The sequence below is a fragment of the Ursus americanus genome, chromosome X, assembly GCF_024610735.1.
Source record: "Ursus americanus isolate L20-20 chromosome X, mUrsAme1.1.p, whole genome shotgun sequence".
Lineage (NCBI taxonomy): Eukaryota > Metazoa > Chordata > Mammalia > Carnivora > Ursidae > Ursus > Ursus americanus.
This window is the reverse complement of record NC_142164.1, coordinates 107,888,408-107,908,470: the sequence shown is the minus strand read 5'-3', so window position 1 is coordinate 107,908,470 and position 20,063 is coordinate 107,888,408. Positions and strand designations below refer to the sequence as shown.

General features: G+C 40.5%; 1 protein-coding gene across 4 annotated transcripts in view; it reads right to left on the bottom strand.

Moving 5' to 3' along the window:
* Positions 1 to 20,063, bottom strand: part of ADGRG2 (adhesion G protein-coupled receptor G2) — a 126,501-nt gene that overhangs the window by 23,760 nt on the left and 82,678 nt on the right. For 2 of the 4 annotated variants that reach the window (XM_087859387.1, XM_045804052.2), the window contains exons 7-15: positions 19,471 to 19,509; positions 17,500 to 17,541; positions 15,218 to 15,271; positions 11,873 to 11,925; positions 10,768 to 10,823; positions 7,722 to 7,761; positions 7,196 to 7,233; positions 5,878 to 5,972; positions 5,262 to 5,328 (exon numbers count right to left, since the gene is read on the bottom strand). In XM_087859387.1, coding sequence (XP_087715513.1) covers positions 5,262 to 5,328; positions 5,878 to 5,972; positions 7,196 to 7,233; positions 7,722 to 7,761; positions 10,768 to 10,823; positions 11,873 to 11,925; positions 15,218 to 15,271; positions 17,500 to 17,541; positions 19,471 to 19,509 — 484 coding nt within the window. The remainder of the gene's footprint in view (positions 1 to 5,261; positions 5,329 to 5,877; positions 5,973 to 7,195; positions 7,234 to 7,721; positions 7,762 to 10,767; positions 10,824 to 11,872; positions 11,926 to 15,217; positions 15,272 to 17,499; positions 17,542 to 19,470; positions 19,510 to 20,063) is intronic. The other 2 variants (XM_087859388.1, XM_087859389.1) reach the window with 1 other exon arrangement.

The window sequence follows — 20,063 nt, the reverse complement described above, 5'->3', positions numbered from 1 at the left end:
GTTCATCATTTTTAGAACAATTGATTTTACTTTGAAGCTAAAGTATATCCATTTCAAAACTATATCTGTCCATAATGGATTCACAAACTTTTATGTCAACTCAGTATTAACATGGGGCTATGGCAAAAATTGAAAGGCAGCTCTAAATTTACCAATGACCATAAAATGTTCTTCAGATTTTTCCCGTAGTTTTTGCAAAGTAAATAATTCTGTCAACTACATTTACAATCTTCTGTGTATTGATCCGCATTAGAAAAATGTGCAAAAATCATTATTATTGATTTGGATAAGGGAATTTTTTTTCAGCATATTCTCATACTGGTCTTAGTGAGTTACAAGTAAGCCTTTCCTTTCCATGAAACCTCAAATTTAGCTCACTCACATGCAGTGTGATATTGGCTGGGATAGGTAAATAACACTGCCTTTTTTTTCTTTGACTTACTGAATTTTGTTTCAAGAAAATCTTGAACTGAAATTAATAATACATAAATTTTTCTGAAACTGATGAACATAGGAATCTGTCTGAATCAATTTTATACCACTATAGCACAGCACGATGCTAAGTGGCACATTGTAAGTGACCAGGAAATGTTTATTGAATGAAAAAACAAATTAAGCTGGGGCCATAGGGGTTCCCAGCTTGTAAATCAGCTACGACCTCAGTGTTGCTTTAGCCCGGTGGTTCTCAACCTAGGCCGTGCATGAGAAAACCCAGAGGACTTTTAAAAAATATAGAGAGATTTCTGTGGCCTACTCCTCAGCATCTGTTTCAGTTGGTCTTGGTGCAGGGGTGAGGCCCCCCGGCCCATATATTTTCACGGCATGGAAGATTGAGAGGAACTCACCTGCTATCAAGATCTACCAGTCTTGGGGTGAGGGGGAAGAGCAACCAGAGGGGGCAACAAACTATTACCTAGAGAAGCCTCTGATGGATCCAGTTTTAGATGGTGACTTAAGAGCACCAACTATAATATGTCTTTAGAGCTTCTCTTGGGTGAGAGGAGGCAAGTATATTAGGTTGAGGAACCCGAGGCGGGTCATACCCACAAAAAAGAAATGCTGGCTCAGTCTAGTCTGGCCAGACACCCGCCAGAGGCCTCTCTACACGGCCTGAGGTTCAGGGTGGCAGTGTGGACGAAGGGGCACCAGACAGTCAGAAAACTGATGAGTCGAGAAGCCATGGCTGAGGCTCCTGCTCTCATTAGTCTTCTAGGCAATCCACCCCCGTTCTCGGAGACTCAGTTCTCTGAACTGTATGCTGCAGCAACGCCTCAGGCCAAGTCACCGCAAAGGTGCTTTGCAAAGTATAAATTAAATCTCCTTCTTACATCTGGGGGTCTGCAGCCACCAAATCCCCCAGCATGAAGGCTCCCATTCACTGGGCTCCGCCGTGAAGAGGCTACCCTCTCTCTAATGCTCTGGGCACTTCTGCCACACGGAGCCCTCCATCCGTTGGGAGAGGCCCACCGGGAGAGGCAGAACAGTGGTGGGCAAGGCCAACTATATATCAGAACCCTCCGAGCGCTTCAGCTCCGGTGCAGGGCTCCCATCCCAAAGCCACTCAACTGGAATCTCTGGGGTGGGCGCAGGCGTCCATATTTGTCCTACTAGTCTTCTTCACTGAGGTGCGGCCTCCATACGGTAGACTGTACTAATCTTACATTTAGAGCTTGAGGAATTTTGATACTTGTATACACCTATATCATCACCACCCAGATCAAAATAGAGTATTTCCAGCACCCCAGAAAGCCACTTTGACAAGTCAGTAGGTTTTAGAAGGGCCTGAAGCGGACGTCTGGGTGGCTCAGTCAGTTTAGGGTCTGCCTTTGGCTCAGGTCGTGATCTTGGGATCCTGGGATCGAGCCCCATGACAAGCTCCCCACTCAGAGGGGAGTCTGCTTCTCCCTCTCCCTCTACCCCTCCCCCCTGCTCGTGCTCTCACTCTCAAATAAATAAACAAAATCTTTTTAAAAAATAAAAAATAGGGCACCTGGGGGGCTCAGTTAAGTGTATGCCTTTGGCTTGGGTCATGATCTCAGGGCTGTGAGATCAAGTCCTACGTCAGGCTCTGCGTTCAGCAGGGAGTCTGCTTCTGCCCCTCCCTGCCCCCACTCTGCTCATGTTCTCACTCTCTCTCAAATAAAATCTTAAATAGAAGAAGAAGAAGAAGAAGAAGAAGAAGAAGAAGAAGAAGAAGAAGAAGAATCACCCCACCCAAGAATCCTGAAAAATCCAGAAGCCTGGGCTGCTCCCCAGACCAATGACATCAACATTTCTGAGGGTGGGAGGCAGGCACTGGCATTTTTAAACCTCCCCAGATGATTCCAACATGCACCCAGGGTTGAGAACCACTGCTCTATGGACTAGACCCCACTACCTAAAGTGAGGTCCATGAACCAGCCGCACTGGCTTCACCCAGTAACTTGTTAGGAATGCAGAATCTCAGGTCTTTCCCAGACCTACTGGGTCAGAATTTTAACAAGATCCTCTGTGACTGACATGCACAGTAACCTTGGAGAAGTGCTGATGGGGCTCACTTCCTCATTTTACAGAGGAGGAACCGGAGACTTATTTCTATTGATAAAGAAGCAACATTCGGATACACAGCGAGCTGATGACAGAGCTCTAGCCAGACAATGAGCTAATATTCTACCCGCTTTTCTGTGTCCTGCTACTTCATCCTAACAGCTCTTTGAATGGGCAGCCAGAGGTCTGTGGGGCTGCCTCAAAAGAGCTATGATCTCTTCATCTGATCCTGGTACTTCTAGAAATTCCATCTCTCAAATGGGCCTCAACCCTCCAGCTTAATGGGGCATGTTAAGCTTAAAACTTAAATATTCTTTACTTTTTATTACAGAATATGCTATAAATCCCAAACTAAAGTCCTTTAGCAATTCCTCAAGGTCCAATGTTTTAATATATCCCAGAAATATGGCCCACACAGGGCAGACAGGCTACAGTTACCCTTTTGTTCCTATATGAGAAGCTCTACATTGACAAATATATGTCCTTTTGTTCAAATACAAATTTTATCTGATCATAATAAAGTATAGAAAATGCTGCAAAAAAAAAAAGGAATAGTAATCAAAATATCACCTATGATGACAGTAGGCAGGCCAATCACTGGGAACCCCTGTGAGTATTTTCATTCATTCACTTCCTAGTTTTTTCTATGTTATATTTGTATACACCTGTGATCACATCATCCATGACTTTGGGGTCATCTGCCTCCCAGCTTCCCTCCATTGTGGTGGTGAGTTTGAGGCAGTCATTCTCAACATTGGTTGCACATTAAAATCACCAAGAGGGCTTTTAAAACCCTTAATGCCTAGGCTATGTTCCAGACCAATTAAATCAGAATTGCTGAGGGTAGAAGACTGGAAATCAGGATTTTTGAATTAATTTTAGGCTTACAGAAACCCTGGAAAAATAATACAGAGTTCCCTATACCCCGCACTCAGCTTCCCTCAATGTTAACATCTAAAGTCTGGAACTGGGACCAAACAGCTATCAACATTTAACACATTCCAAAGATGGCATCTCAAATCACTGAGGAAAAGACAGACTTTTTTTTTTAAGGTTTTATTTATTTATTTGACAGAGAGAGACAGCGAAGAGAGGAAACACAAGCAAGGGGAGTGCGAGAAGGAGAAGTAGGCTTCCCGCCGAGCAGGGAGCTCAATCCCAGGACCCCGGGAACATGACCTGAGCCAAAGGCAGACACTTAACAATTGAGCCACCCAGGTGCCCCAGGAAAAGACAGACTTTTCAATAAATGATACACAGCCCCTGGCTAGACATTTTGGAAAAGATTAAATTAGATCCATACCTCACCTCACACACAAGAATAAATTCCAAGTGGATTTAATATTTAAAAAAAGAGAGAAAGAAACCATATAAATACCAGAAAAACTCAAGGGTGAATTCCCTTATAATACCTAGGCATAGGAAAAGGCTTTCTAACTAAGGCTTCAAATCCACAGGCAATAAAGAAAAGACTGGCAAATTTAACTACATTTTTAAAAAAGGTTTTATTTATTTATCTGAGCGAGAGAGCGTGTGTGTGCACACGCATGCTCATGCATGAGGGGTGGGCAGAGGGAGAGGCAGACTTCCCACTGGTCAGGGAGCCCGGCGTGGGGCTGGATCCCAGGATCCCAAGATCATGACCTGAGCGAAGGCAGACGCTAAACCGACTAAGCCACCCAGGTGCCCCTTAACTACATTTTTTAAAAATTTAATTTGCGTGACAAAAACATGAAGTCAAAAGATAACTGACAAACTAGGAGAAAATATTTGCAACATATATACCACAGAGAGTTAATATCCCCACTATATAAAGACTCTTAAAAACTGATCAGATAAACAGGGGTGCCTGGGTGGTGCAGTCAGTTAAGCATTCAACTCTTGATTTCGGCTCAGGTCAGGATCCCAGGGTGGTGAGATGGAGCCCTGTATTGGGCTCTGTGCCCAGCGGGGAGTCTGCTGGAGAGTCTCTCTCTGCCTCGCCCTCTGCTCCTCCCCCTGCTCTCTCTCTGTCTCTCTCAAATAAATAAAATCTTTAAAAAAAAAAAAAACTGATTGGGGCACCTGGGTGACTCAGTCGGTTAAGTTTCTGCCTTTGGCTCAGGTCATGATCCCAGAGTCCTGGGATCAAGCCCCGCATCGGGCTCCCTGCTCCACGGGAAGCCTGCTTCTCCCTCTCCCTTCCTCTGCCTGCCGCTCTGCCCACTTGTGTGTGTGCGCGCGCGCTTCTCTGTCTAATAAATAAATAAAATCTTAAAGAAAAAAACCCAACTGATTAGATATCCAACAGAAAAAGTGGGAAGAACATGAATGTACAATTAACAAGAAAGATATAAAAATGACCCCCAAATACATGAAAAATGTTCAAACAGTCCTCATAAGAGAAGTGCAAATTAAAATACCACTGAGATACATTTTCTCAACTACCACACTAGAAAAATTTAAAAATATGATGGCATTCAGTTGGTGAGGCTGGGGGGGGTGGCCAGAATATTTATATTTGCAATACTCCCGAGGTGATTTTAATGTGTAGCCAAGATTGCAAACCATTATTTCAAGGCAACGGTCCAAATGGAAACTTGATACAAGAGAAAACCATATTTCCCCTAAAATTGAAAGCCCTTCTTCACTGTCAAAATCCCAAAATTCCTTAGCCATCATGGCGATTAAATATTATTATTATTATCATTATCATTATTACTTTTAGGGAAAAGGTCAACATGTTTGCTACATACCACTGCAGTTTTCCTAACTCTTCCGGGGAGGAAGGGCACGGGATCCCGACAGAACAGCAGCACTGCTCTGGAGACGAGAGAAAAGAAAGAAGAGAATACATGGTCAAGAATAAGGCAAGGCAGAAGCTCAGATGCATCAAGTATTACGGTTCCTACACTGGCTGCATTTTAAAGAGCATGTATCTAAAACACGTGATAAAATACAACTGGATACTATTATACTGACAATCATACATACATAATATGCTCAGAAGTATCTACTGAGTGAATAATTTGGGGGAGGTTATATGCACGCTATATCAATTGCTCTTCAGCAGCTCCCTAGAATTCTGAAGGAAATACATCCAGCAGCAATGGATCTAACACTCCAAATAGTAGTCCCCCTCTCTCAGTAGGGTTTTTTCCTATCTTGTTTTCAAATACAGTATACTGGAACTTTATTGAGAAAGCAGCGGGGGAAAAAAAAATCACCTTTTAGAGCTTTCTAAAAACTGTCCAAGAGTCAAAACAGAAAGCTATAACATACTTAAATTTATTGATTTTATTTTCAGTTTTAAAAAGAACACATCAAAGTCATGTGCAAAAGAACACAGCAATAAAGAGAGAGACAACTTACCCATCGGTTGAATCTTTACTTTTTTCAAAGCAACCATTACAGCACATATGTTCATCGTTTTATTCATTTTTATTGTGAATGTACAATTTAATGTGCTGTAAAGAGAAATATATATAATCAGAATGTTATTAAACTGGAAACCTGCCTACATATTTGTAAATGCTTTTTCAAACTTGGGAGTGAGGAAAGGAGACACTGATACTGTGAACTTGGAATGACAGCGCAATAAGCCTGTGAACACCCACGACTTTTGACGATGAGACAGTGATAGAGGTTGACAGTCGGCGAGGTTGCAAACCAGAGACCTTGTGACCACACACAACTGCTGATTCATTTTGCCTGCGGGAACTATGAACTGGCTGGGGTGCAACTTGTTTGCAAAGACAAGCATCTTAACATCCAGAGTCTTACCCCCAGCTGGCTACTTGCCTGGTATCTGTAGGCATTTGAATTTCCATCATGGGAGCCCTGTCACATACTGGAAGAACATCGAGGTCTCTTAAATCCAAAACCTCTCTGGCAATTCAATCTAGATTATCAGATAACTAGCAATTTAAGACATTTTTTTTTACTTTAGTCTTGATTTACATGAAAAAATATTAATGTTGCAAACAACCCAAAGGGATAAGTGAAATGAACTAAATATATATAGTGGACAGGGATTCAATCTACGATTTCATGAAGAATTGCCATTATTTGCACCAGTGAATAGCTTGACGAGCAGAAACTGTCATTTTTGAGGACTTGTACTCTCACAGAATGCTCAGGATTCAGGTGGCGAGATTACTGACCTATGTAAGCCATTAGCTTCTGCAGCCAAGACAGCTGATGGATACAATTTAACATGATCATCTGCGCAACCTCAAATAATTGTCGGGCAATCTCTGACTCATCCCTGCACACTTCTTATCTTCTTTTCTCTTTCTTTCCAATCTTTTCTTCCCCCCTCTCCTTCTTCTCCCAAGCACTGTATTATATTCCTTCTTCTCTGTCTGGCCTTCACTAGACTGGACCGCTGGGAGCCATTTCTTGGTTATACTGGTGGTCCTCGGGGCTAAGGACACTGCTAGTCCCTCGCATCACCGCACCAGAGGCAAATGGCTCAGTCCCAACCATCCCTCTGTGATTCATAAAGAAATGGGAAGATGGATGTAACAGAGTGATGAGTGTTTCAGAGAATAAAAATGTGTATCCACAATGGCAGGAATATGTATTTATTTTAGAGGAACACATTTGAATTTACAACCTAATACCCCTCAATACTTTATTTTTCATGAGTAGAGAAATAATATGGATAAAAGTATTAAAAGTGACTGACCTTTGGGCCTCTGCTGTAGCACACACTATAAAATAAGTCTGAAACAAACAAACAGATTATATATGACAGTTGAGAATGTCAGACAAAACAACCCAGGACTTACCACAGCACCACAGAATCTTAGAGTCACAATAACCCCTAGGGATCATTCAATTCACATTGCTATCAGATTCCTGACGTATCATCAAAGCTACTCAGGGCAAACAGGCTCTGCTTGCATCCTGCTACTGTCAAGAACTCACTACCACACAAGGGAGCTCATTCTGGAGCCCTCATTTTAAGAAACTTTTGGTTTTCATGAAGGAAAATCTATCCCCTTGTAACAGCCATCCACTGTGATTTCCAGTTCTGACTCTGGATCCATGCAGTTCTGATTTCTGGAGTAATGGAACTAGGCTAGTCAATCTTTCATATGACAGATTTGGGGAAGTTCGAATACATTTCTCCTCAGGAACGCAGAACTCCATGCTTTCCCCCCAAAAAGAAACAGTAATTATAAACAAGGTATAGGATGTACTATGATTACCTCACTTAAGGTTTGCAGGGTTTTGTTTAGCTCTGATCGTCTGTTAAAAAAACGAGAGAAATTGACATGAAGGAGATCACTGGTGATATTAAATTCAAAACAAGTTAGTTTTTTAGCAATTAAATTAAGCCTGTGGTATTTATTGCTTCCAGTGTTCACTTTGAAGAAACACTGGGTATACTAAGAGATTCCTATGTGAGAAAAATAAATTATTTATATGACAAGGGAAACTAACCAGACAGAAGTGTATCAGTTCTAGCCAACAGCCAGATATAAATTATGGTTGAACACTCTTGTCATTCATTAGGCTCCTGGGTTCCCAGACAGCTTCTCCTGGCAGAGGGCCTAAAGAAGAGATGGCCCGAGGCAAAATTTCTGAGAGGGGCCCACCACTCACCATGGGGCCCCGCACCCCTGATTTCTTCCTCACTCCCTCTCCACCTGATCCCACCTGCCCTCTAGCACTCTCCAGCCCCCCTTCCCCTCCTCACCACTTCTCTTCCAGGATTTCCCTCACTCCTCTCCTCCAACCCCACTCAAACAACACTTTTATTTCTTCAGTGTGGAAGAGCTTCATGGGAAGTTAGGATAAAAGAAATCTAGTTAAAGAATTCACTCTAGGGGCACCTGCGTGGCTCAGTCGGTTAAGCATCTGCCTTTCAGCTAGGGTCATGATCGGGGGGTCCTGGGATAGGCTCTGTCAGGCTCCCTGTTCAGTGGGGAGACTGCTTCTTTCTCCCTCTGCCCCTGTCTCTCAAATAAATAAAATCTTTAAAAAAGAAGGAGGAGAAGAAGAAGGAGGAGAAGGGGGGGGGAGGAGGAAGAGGAGGAGGAGAAGGAGAGGGAGGAGGAGGAGGAGGAGGAAGAGGAGAAGGGGAAGGAGGAGGAGGAAGAGAAGGAGGAGGAGGAGAAGAATTCACTCTAAGGCAGTTGTTCTCAACTGGGGTGGGAGGGGATGGACTCTACCCCCCAAGGGACATTGGGCAATATCTGGAGATGTTTTTGATTGTCACAATTGGGGGCTGGGTGTTACTGGCATCTAGTGGATAGAGATCAGGGATCTGTTACACATGCTACAGTGTAAACACAGCCCAGCATAATAGAGAACTATCAGGTCCAAAATGTCAATAGTGCGGAGGCTGAGAAACCCAGCTCCACGGAATGGGCAATAATTCTAGGTGGTTCCAGGGAAGGTCTGGAGGAAAGAAGAGAAGGACTATGGCAACACTAAGCAGTCAGCTAGCTTTTCTAGCTGGCAGAAGCCGCTCCTCCTCAACTGTGCTCAGAGGCTACCTTTCCGGGGGTCTCCCTGGCCCCTGGGTTCAAGTCCAACCACTCTGCCTGCTCTATATTTAGATATGTAGAACATCTTTGGTGCCCTGGATACATCACATTCATTGTAGGGATTGTACTGTATTGTTATTTGTTTGCATCCTAGGTCTATGCTACCAGACCCTGGACTACTGGTTCTAGAAATTGGCCTCATGATGGAACCACCTGGGGGGCATTCAAAAATACCAACGTCTGTGTCCCAGGCCCAAATACTGATCTAATTGTTATAGAGTGTGCCTGGACATCAGGATTTTTAAAAGCTCCCCAGGTGATTTTAACATGCAGCCAGGGTAGAGAACCATTGTTCTAGAACCAGTTTTCCTTCCTGAGAGTTGGGTTTATCCCCAAGGCCAAACACATATTAAGGTGCTCAACAAATGCTTCGTGGCTTTAAATGAACTCCTCTATATTTCAAGTCTAGTAATTAAGATGAACTACAAGCATATGAATTTGTTTTCTGTTTATAAATTTGTGAGTTTAAAAAATTTTATCTTGGGGCACTGGGTGGCTCAAGTTAAGTGTCTGCCTTTGGCTCAGGTCATGATCCTGGAGTCCCAGGATCGAGCCCTGCATCGGGCTCCCTGCTCATCAGGGAGTCGGCTTCTCCCTCTGATTTCCTCCCTCTCGGGCTCTCTGTCTCTCAAATAAATAAAATCTTTTTTAAAAATGTAAAAAAATTTAAAAATGTATCTTATCAATATTGTTTCCCATCTAAAGTTTAAGATACTTCTAGGACATTGATATCTTCTGCTTTTTATTTCACACATATACTTTGAATAGCTAGGAAAGCTACATTTTTATCAGGAGTTCAAAAAATAGGCCTCAAGGACAGAAATACCACTCCTGTCCATCCCAGTTCTCACTAGTTTAACTGTTTGCGCTACACACTCCAGGGAGCCCTAGAGATGTGTGATAGCCCCCAGGAGGAATCCGAAGATTCCCCTAGAAGATTCCCCTCCATCTATGGCAGTGCTGACTCAGTGGGAGGTCAAAATGCTAATTGAAAGAATGACCCTTAAGAGGAGTTTTCTTTTGTTTTGTTTTGTTTTGTTTTGACCTAGGAAAGGTTTTTTTTTCTTCAATGTCATCACAGATACTCGCTGGAGCTTTTGGATTTGGTTCAAAAGCTGATGAAAATCTCCTTTGAGGGGTAGTAGCCAGGTTGAGAGTAGATGGATTTTATCTCCCATGCTGTTTCCCGGCCTGAGGGTGAAGAAGACCTGACATTTCCCCTCCCAGGGACACTCAGGTAAGACTGTCTGTGGGCCTAGACTGACATTTTGACCTTGTGTCTGACTGGGAGCATCTATTTTTTGTAATGCATTTCTCATTGTCTGTGCTTGTCCCTGGAAGCTGGTACCTACTTCACGAAGACCTCTCTCTGACTTTTGAATGACTGACTCTTCATGAAAGCATGAACGAACGGAATACATGGCATCCCACCTTGAACTCTCTTCCAACCTTTCTGGCTACCAAATCATATTAAAGCTCAAATACCAATTCAAATTGACCCCTTACATAGCTACAGAGCATCAAAGAGAACAGCCTCATGGGGCTATTAGTTGACGGGTCTATTTGCTAAGAACTCAAGAACCAATTCTTTATAAGCTTTGGGTCTATTTCCTATTCTCAGTTTCCAAAAGTAAAGATAGCTCAACAAGTATCTTTCCATAGTTGATGTCTTAACTTTTACATCAAGCAGCAGATTACTCACTTCGATTCCCTTAGAGACAGGACTCCAGATAAGGTGCCATTAGCCGTATTTTGGTTCTGTTAGGAGCACAAAATCATTAAGAATATAACAAATACTGTGTGGTTTTTTACACTCTCTAACAAGAAGTTGGTCTTCAGTTTCATTGGCCACCCAAAGAACTACAGCCCAAAGACTGAAGGCATGGAGTATTACCCAGCCAACGATCAAATCCATATTGACTGAGCTAGTTTTGGTCTTTATATTTCCTTTCAAAAATACTCTGAATCAGCAAGTCTAATGTGCTAGTTAATTCCATTATTCCAAGGGTTCCCCCAAAAGAATACAATTAAAGCTCTCCACGTGAAAGGTCCCAGACTTAAGCAAAGATCCCAGTGTAAAGAGGGAACTTGGTAGCAGACTTCACTGCATTTCTAGCACCTCGCTCTTCGCCAGGCACATAGTAGGTGCTCAGGAAATAGTGAATGAACAAACCACATTTAGCTGGGATCCTCTGAACCAATATAAGTCATGGGAAGTGTGAGACTACTGCATCTGAAAACCCCATGGGGCGGAACAGGATCACATTCATAAGACTATTGTTAGATTCAAGATATTTCTTATTGCTACAAGTTTCTAATATAATTTAAAAATTTTTAAAGCAGGGCGCCTGGGTGGCACAGTGGTTGAGCGTCTGCCTTCGGCTCAGGGCGTGATCCCGGAGTTCTGGGATCGAGCCCCACATCAGGCTCCTCCGCTATGAGCCTGCTTCTTCCTCTCCCACTCCCCCTGCTTGTGTTCCCTCTCTCGCTGGCTGTCTCTTTCTCTGTCGAATAAATAAATAAAATCTTTAAAAAAAAATTTTAACCATAGGATTCCATCATATAAACATTTAGCAGGCAAGCTTAGTGAAAACTGAAATATGCTTATTAACAAAGTACCATGATTATTATGAAGGCAAACCTTCTTGACAAAGCTAGTACTTCAACAACAGATATTTTATTTAAATTTGGTCATAAAAGCAAATATGCCAAATACCATGAATAATCTGAACCTTAAACAAATCTTTAAATGCACAAGCACTTGCTTTCTTCTAAGACTGCAATAAAAAAAAATCTTTAAAACCTACCTGGGTAACATTGCTTTCTTCATATGGAAACATTATCTCACCTCTAAAAAATGCTAAAAATAAATTTGCAAAACAAAATTTGAGACTTGCATCCTTAGAACTTAAGGATTAATACAACACAAGAAAAGATTATCAGATTAATAGTGAACAATCAAATTAATAAAATAAATGGTTTCATCAAATTCTTTGCAATTACTCACATTTACTGTCTTTTCTATTAGAACGGTACTCAATGACCATCAATACAACTTTCAGAAAATGCGAACCATAAACTCTGTGTGGAAATGTGGAAAGAGAAAAAACTTGCCTCCTTGTCAAGAAATTTTAATACTACATGCTGCTCATCAGAGCTTTGTTTCTCATGAAGATGCTAACTTGGGGAACCAGCTCTAACATTAAAAATCTTTTTGGGGGATGCCTGAATGGCTCAGTCAGTTAAGCGCCTGTCTTCGGCTCAGGTCATGATCCCAGGGTCCTGGGATTGAGCCCCGCATTGGGCTCCCTGTTCGGCGGGAAGCCTGCTTCTCCCTCTCCCTCTGCCCCAGCTTGTGCTCATGCTCTCTCTGTTTCTCTCTCTCAAATGAATAAAATAAAATCTTTAAAAAAAAACTTTTTGGATTTTCTAGTTGCAGTTACATACATAAAGGAGGGAGAGAAAAAGTGTTTCTCAGAAATTAAGCAGCCTTATGAGAGTCTATTTATTCCTGGCCATTTGTTTTTGTTTTTGTTTTTGTTTTTTTTAATATAGCTACCAAGTGCAATCTCTCCCCTAGGAACAAAGTTAAGATTTTGCTTTTGAAACCTGACTAGTATGCAGGGAGAATCCTTTCTTCAGTTGAACAACTCATTGTGGCTTTCATCTCAGAAATGCCAGAAAACTCTGTTCTTAAAATGCTCACTTCAGGAAATACAGAACTCAATTTCAGTCAACCTGTTTCCTACAGGGTATACACTTGGAGGGGCTCCGACTCGATCAGAAAAAAAGAAAATAGACACTGCTTAACAGAAGTACACTGTGTGCACTTCATAATCTGCAGAGATAGAAAACCAGCCTCTTGGGCAGAAGGCAAAGAGGTCATACAAACTAGAGCAGGTGTCAGCCATTTTTTGGTATCAGATCTGATATTTGAGGTTTTGTGGACCACATGTTCTGTCAGAACTACTCAAATTTGCATTTGTAGCAGGAAAGCAGCCAAACAATATGTACGCGAATGGTATGGCTATATTCCAATAAAACTTTATTTACAAAAACACGTGGCAGGCATTATTTAGACGATGGGCAGTAGTTTGTCAACTCCTGAACTAGAGGGTTGAATGCCTTTTAAGCTCATCTTTTATAGCAACCTAAAGTACAACTGATGCCCACAGCCAAGTACCCAATGGTCCACTTTCACTTAAAATGGCCGACAAAGCCACTGGCCCAGTGACTAACAGGATTTATCTATTTTAGCAACTTTGCTACTGAGAACGTCAACTTCTAGTATATGTGCTGCCGAAGCGAGCACGAGAACGTCAATTTCTGCATATCGATACTGAAATCTCAATTAATGCAGTACACAATTATTAAAAGTAAAGATACTTGATATATGCATAGAACTACTTATCCATTTTGGAAAAAAACCCTTAGCTATTAAAAATGTATTTAGCATGCACACGCGTGTGTGCACATGCCGACACCCACAGCTTCTCTCCCTCACCAGTCTGTTCTCCAAGTTCATCCTTCAGTCTTGTGGAATGCACGTTGCATTTCATAAATGTGCTGGGAGCATAATAGTAGAAGAGCAACAGGGAAGCTTTTGACCCGCAGCCTAACACTGCCTGGTCAGCTCCCAGTTTTTTCACCAGCCTCCGTTTCCCTTAATGAACTCAGATTGGAACCTGCGAGCAATGAAGGTTTCTAGTTTCTGGCAGGATACTGTGGAATTTCTGGTGCCAAAAGACTTGGTTCCCTGATGAGGTTGTTTTCACCAGACACTAAAACAAATGGTCAATTCAGTCACTTAATTGGGGAAAACATTACTGCAACTAGCTTCCTGGCATCTGTTATTCAAGATGACCATAGTTTTTTTTGTTTTTTTTTTTAACTAAATGTTCAATTTTCAAAGTTATCAAACATCATGTAGACATAACACTAAACTAGACATTAGTCACCAGTTCAAAACACAGATGAAGCGTAAAAATAATGAAATTATGGAGAATTCAGTAAGAGAAGGGTAAGAGAAGAGGGAGAGAAGAAGAAGGACGAGTTACACAATATGTGAAAGTGAAATGTATCTAACAAGTCTTTTTTCCCTTTAATCAAAGCCAGATAATATTTGCCTACTATATTCTACCTGGCGCATGCTATCAGCAGAATGCTCATATATGTAAATCTCACATTCACACAAGTAGAATATGTTTGTGGACCATTCTTTGAATACAAAGTTTTCTTGTTTTCTAATACCTTTCAACCTTAACTTTTTTTACTTGAAGTTGTTTCCTATGTTTTTAAAACAAATTATTAAAAGAAACAGAACAAAAGGCACAGAAGAAATGGAAAACATTCCTATAAGGATTCTTTTTTAAGACTTTAAAATGACAAAATACTTCATTACCTTCCTCCTCTCTCTTCCTGTGATCCAGTTCTGACCTGCCACACCATGTTTTTATGTTTTTCACATCTGCTTTCATTGGTTTTAATAAGGAAGGGAACCCAGAGAGCCAAACCAACGTGAGAAAAATGGTTGTTTCATTCCTTCTGGCAGCAAAAATATTCCCTTTTCAAAAATAGCGTGTTCTCAAGAGATTTCCATCTTCAATTTAAAAAATAGTGGACGGTCTGGGTTAAAGATGGCAAAATACACTCTGGGCACTACTGGAATTAGCATCCAATTAAACTAGGTGTACGTGAGGTTTTCAACATTCTAGTAGAGCGGTTTATTTTACTTTTAGCAAAAGATGACACCCTATGTCTAAGCTATAATACTTAAGATCCTATGGAAAAGCTTGAGGGATCTGTATATCAGAAGTGGCTTTCGATAGTTAAGTTCATTACTAGTTATATTCATGGACCAACTCTAAGGGTATTCCTTACGGATTTAAAGCTATGGCGAAAAATATTTGGTGTAGAGCTTCGTGTTCTCATATTAAGGAAGTTAATCCATCATCTCACTAAGCAACGGGAAGATAATTTCAGGCAGATCTAAAATTTGTTTTTGTTTTCATTTGGGACTTCTTAGTAGCCAGGCGATATGAAAAGAGACAGATCAGAGAGATACACATCACATATTCAACAGGAGAAAAACAAACCTTTTCTCTCTCTGGAGCTCATTTATCTGCTAATGTGTAATGTACAGAAGAACTAACCTGAGTCATTGCAAATAGATGACAAATTGCAGATATTTCTCTGGGGTTTGACTCCTGCAAAGGAAACAACCCAGCTGGTTAAACATGTCAACACCTACATTTATATCCTACATTGTCAAGAGAATTCACAGATTTAGGCATCAAACGTGGACCAAAAATATTGTAAGTTGGATATAACTGGCTGGATGAATTCCACAAAGACTAAAGGAATGAGAGAGGTTTCATTTCTTAGCTGGTCAGCTATAGAACTTGATTCTTTACTATTCTTTAGTATGTCACTGTCTAATCCCCTACTCCTCCCTCAAAATTTTTGTTGTCCTGTTCCCAATTAATCCCTCTCTTGTCTAACACAAAAAGAACAGAATGAATGCAAATCGAGCATAGAGACTTTAAGTGCAATAGCCCTTACTCATAGATGCTCTTTCCTGTCCTGAGCATTCATGAACGCTCTAATGCTGGTCTGATTTCCTTATGCAAATATATGTTAAGAAATAACATCAATGTCATGATGTCATCGCACCTAGGCAAAACCCACAAAATTCAAAAACTTTTTGCTGAACAACTACCATATTCTACAGGTTTTAGAAGGTTCCAGATACAGACACTGCCCTCAACGAGCGTGCAATCTAGTGATAGTGGCCAGTAAATAAAAAGTTATAGTGAGGGCAAAATGGAGTGACGGCCAGCAAAACAGACTACACAGGCATACAAAGGTGGGAGAGACAAATGGGGGATAAAACAAGCCATGTTAGAACAAAAAACTTCACACATATTCATCTAAAAAACACTTGCTCCTTTGGTGAAAGGAGAAGTACATCTCTTCTTTGATTTGAAGAGAGCTCAAGGTTTACTCCCCTAAAAATCTCGCCTTCATAAATTTCATCCTTTTGGCGAAGTATAAGAAATCTATAATAAATGTCAGGGGCAAATGCTGATAATGTCTTAAGCAAAGGGCCAAGGGGAAAAGATTGTTATATTAAGGAATATTTTGCTGTCCTTGTTAGGTCCGGCTTGTTTAGAATTATGTATGCAATGCCTAATTGCTATTTTATTTCCATAGTACTTTATGAGTGCTTAATTTTTTTTCTTAAGAGAACAAGTTCGGACACAAACTCAAATTAGGACTTGTGTTAGCGCATGTGAAATGGTTTCTGCCAGAATGATCTGGGTGACATTTGCTGAATGGGCATCATGCTTCAACAAAGAGTTTTGATTCTGTGAGCAAACTGAATTTAGGTGCCAAAAGTTACCCAACATGCAGAATTCTATATTGTTTCACAGCAATGTTACCCACACCAAAAGAGAGATTTCATCTTAAATACACGTGTTTTAGATGGTGGGTAGTAATGCTTTAAATGTTCTCTACAACCATCAGTCTACTGTTCACTAAGTATTACATTCCATCATCTCTCATTTTTCTCTAAATTTTAGTGGCACTTTTGTTTCCAATGATGTGTGTCTTTTGCTGCTCATTAACCCTGAGAATTTTCTTTCCCGTTGCTAGGGCTGTTATCTGTAATTTCCCCCAAGTACATGGCCACAGGTCATCCTTTAAGTCATGAGTGAGAAAATTTTGTAAAGGGTGAAATAATAAATATTTTAGGCTTTGTGGGCCATACAGTCTCTGTCACAACTACTCAACTCTCCTGTTCGTTGTACAAGAAAAGTAGCCATAGATAACATGTAAACAGATGGGCATGGCAGTGTTCCAATAAAACTTTATTTACAAAAATAGGTAGTGGGCCATATTTGCCCTGCAGGCCAGTTTGTCAACCCCTGCTTTAAATCAACCAGAAGCCCTTGTTAAGCATATCACGTATTCCTAGTCTTGCACCAGGTACTTAAAAGTACATCCCTTTTTTTGATTTCAAAAGAGTTTGAGGTTGACTCCTCTAAGAATCTTTCCCTCGTAAGTTTAATCCCATTGATAACCACTAGCACCAGCCCTTTTATCTCCCATGCTTCTTAACCATGTCAGAAACACTTGTGTAATCATTTGCCTTTATCTGCATACATGTTCATGTTAGTTATTTCTTTGTTTGCCTTGTCTCTCCCCCGAACTAGAACATTCTTGAGAGTGGGCATTGTGTCTCATCATGACTATATAGCCCCAAACACTTAGCACAACTTCAGTTACCCAGTGCACAAACATCTATTCATTAAGACCAGATTTCATTTTTGAAAAGTAGGAAAAAAGAGAAAGAAAACATAGAAACCAGCCATTTGTTTCATTTTACTTTAGTTATAAAAAAGAAAGTCTGGATATTGATAGTAAGTCATACCTGATGCATTGAAGGTTTTTACTATAGTGATTTTAGTTTTTTCTGCAAAGAAGCAATTTAAATATTAGAGCAGAATTGTTGCTTTTTAAAAAACAATTTGCCACGAGTATCATTTTAGTGAAGTGCTAAGAAAATCATACTATTGACACCTTTCAGACACTACTGGTCATCCCAGCAGCTGAATAAATGGGAATCGCATACCCAGATCATGTATCATTGGAATAGGGTGAGTCTGGGATTTGTATTCCCATGTTTACCCAGTTATCTCACACCCACCACGCACCCCACTGTTTGTATCATCCTACTGCAGTTTCCACGCGCTGCTGCTAGGGGACAAATTAATGTAGAATTGAGTCACTATCAGGACCTTCAGATGACAGGTTATAAAGAAAAGGTGATTCAGAATAAAACTTCATGGAAACACAAGATCTAAAATACCGCATGCTCTATAATCAAGAAAGTGTCCTGCTATTTTCTCTAAGAGCTAACATAATATTATCGCTATTATGTCAGTAGATAAAATTATTCTCAAAAAGGTTGGAAACACTCAATTACAGTTGTACAATAAGCTCACAGCAGAATCAGGACAGAACAGTTCAAACCACAGGCAAATACGAACACACTCTGAAGAAGCAAACCTTAGAAATATCTTCCCAACACACTCTGGGGACAGAGCCCGTGGTTCATTTCTCAAATAATGGAGAACCAGGTTCAGAAATCCTTGCTTTAGGGATGGACAACTAGAAGAGGCTACGTTTGGGGCACAGACTTGCAAAGTTCTGTCTGCTAGGGTGAGTGGCAAATTCTGAAGAAAACACAAAGCTCAGATCTTGGAGAAGCACTTAAGAATGATGACATTATACCAACAGTTTCTGAAACCTCATTTGTGTCAGGTGTTATTGATGAGTTCCCGTTTCAATGTATGACTGACTCATGGGCAATGGTTGGTGGTAATTATAGAGGCTGACAGTATTTTGCATTATCATTAAGAATCTTCTAAATATATTATTTGGTTTGCCCTGTTACTTTCTTTCCCAGAGCAAACAAAACACATCTGTGAAATGAACTTCCGGTTCTAGTAACAAAAGTGCTTTTGGGGAAAACCGTTCAACCTCACTAATCAAGAATGTAAAACAAAACCTATGGAATTGAAAGATCTAGTAATATATGATATAGTCTCAGCTCTCAGCAAAGGTACAGTGTGACACGGACATCCTCAATCACTGCTGACAGGATGTTACTGGGGACAAGCTTTCAAGAAAGTAACTGAGCAGTAGGTATATCAAGGACCTTACAATATTCATACTGCTAACCCATTAAGTCCAATCCTTAGAATGCATCCTACAGAAATCAGGAATGAATGCAAAATGCTGGCACAAGGATGTTCATTGCAACAATTTCTATTAAAAAATAGAAACAGCTTTAAGAATGTTCAACATACGGTACACAATGGAATATTATCAAGTCATTAATATTAATGAACAGTGGAAAATACTTATAATTTAATATGAAGTCAAAAGGGCAAGACATAAAAATCTATATACACTACGACTATTGTGTAAAATACACACACACACACACACACAGTGTATATGTATATATGATCCTGAATGGAAATATATCAAATTATTAACAGTAATAGTCTTAGAAAAGTAACATTAGAGATGATTTGTATTTTTTCATTTTATTTTTCTATATTATCCATTTGTTATGAGCTAAGATATATTACTATTACAATTTTTTAAATGTTATTTTAAATGCAGAGCTATGGTCACAACAGTTTGGAAGTTCAGGAATATGATAACTCCAGAATGACAAGGTCAAAGTGAAATGAGCAGTAAATCAACAATTGAAGGCACAGGAAGTAGGCAAGGAGATAACCTTTAGCAACCCGGAAGACTGACCACACAGTGAGAAACCCAGCAAGGCACAGAAGACGAGCTATTATATTTAGAAAGAACTTGATATTACCTGTTTTGTTTAAAGTGGATAATACACTCGAAGTAGCATCTGAAATAAAGTAACGAAAATTTAGCCTAATTATTGATATGCTTAACAAACACATGCATCTTCTAGCTTCCTTAAATATTTCACTTTTCCCCAAGTCCTAGAGAAGCTAGAGAGTTCTGCAAAAGCCAACTGACACTGTCAAATGTATGTGCTGCCCACCCAGCCACACACTAACCATGCTCCAAACCCCAGACACAATTCCTGAGCAAGTATTCATGCTTTTAAAATGTGTTTCCTGGGGCGCCTGGGTGGCAAAGCGGTTAAGCGCCTGCCTTCGGCTCAGGGCGTGATCCCGGCGTTATGCGATCGAGCCCCACATCGGGCTCCTTCGCTATGAGCCTGCTTCTTCCTCTCCCACTCCCCCTGCTTGTGTTCCCTCTCTCGCTGGCTGTCTCTATCTCTGTCAAATAAATAAATAAAATCTTAAAAAAATAAAATAAAATAAAATGTGTTTCCTGAACACAGGTGATGTGTCTAAAACATAGCAACACTTCTATAATATTAGATTTAAATAAACCCATTTATGTTGTTTAATATTTTGTCCCTTTTATACT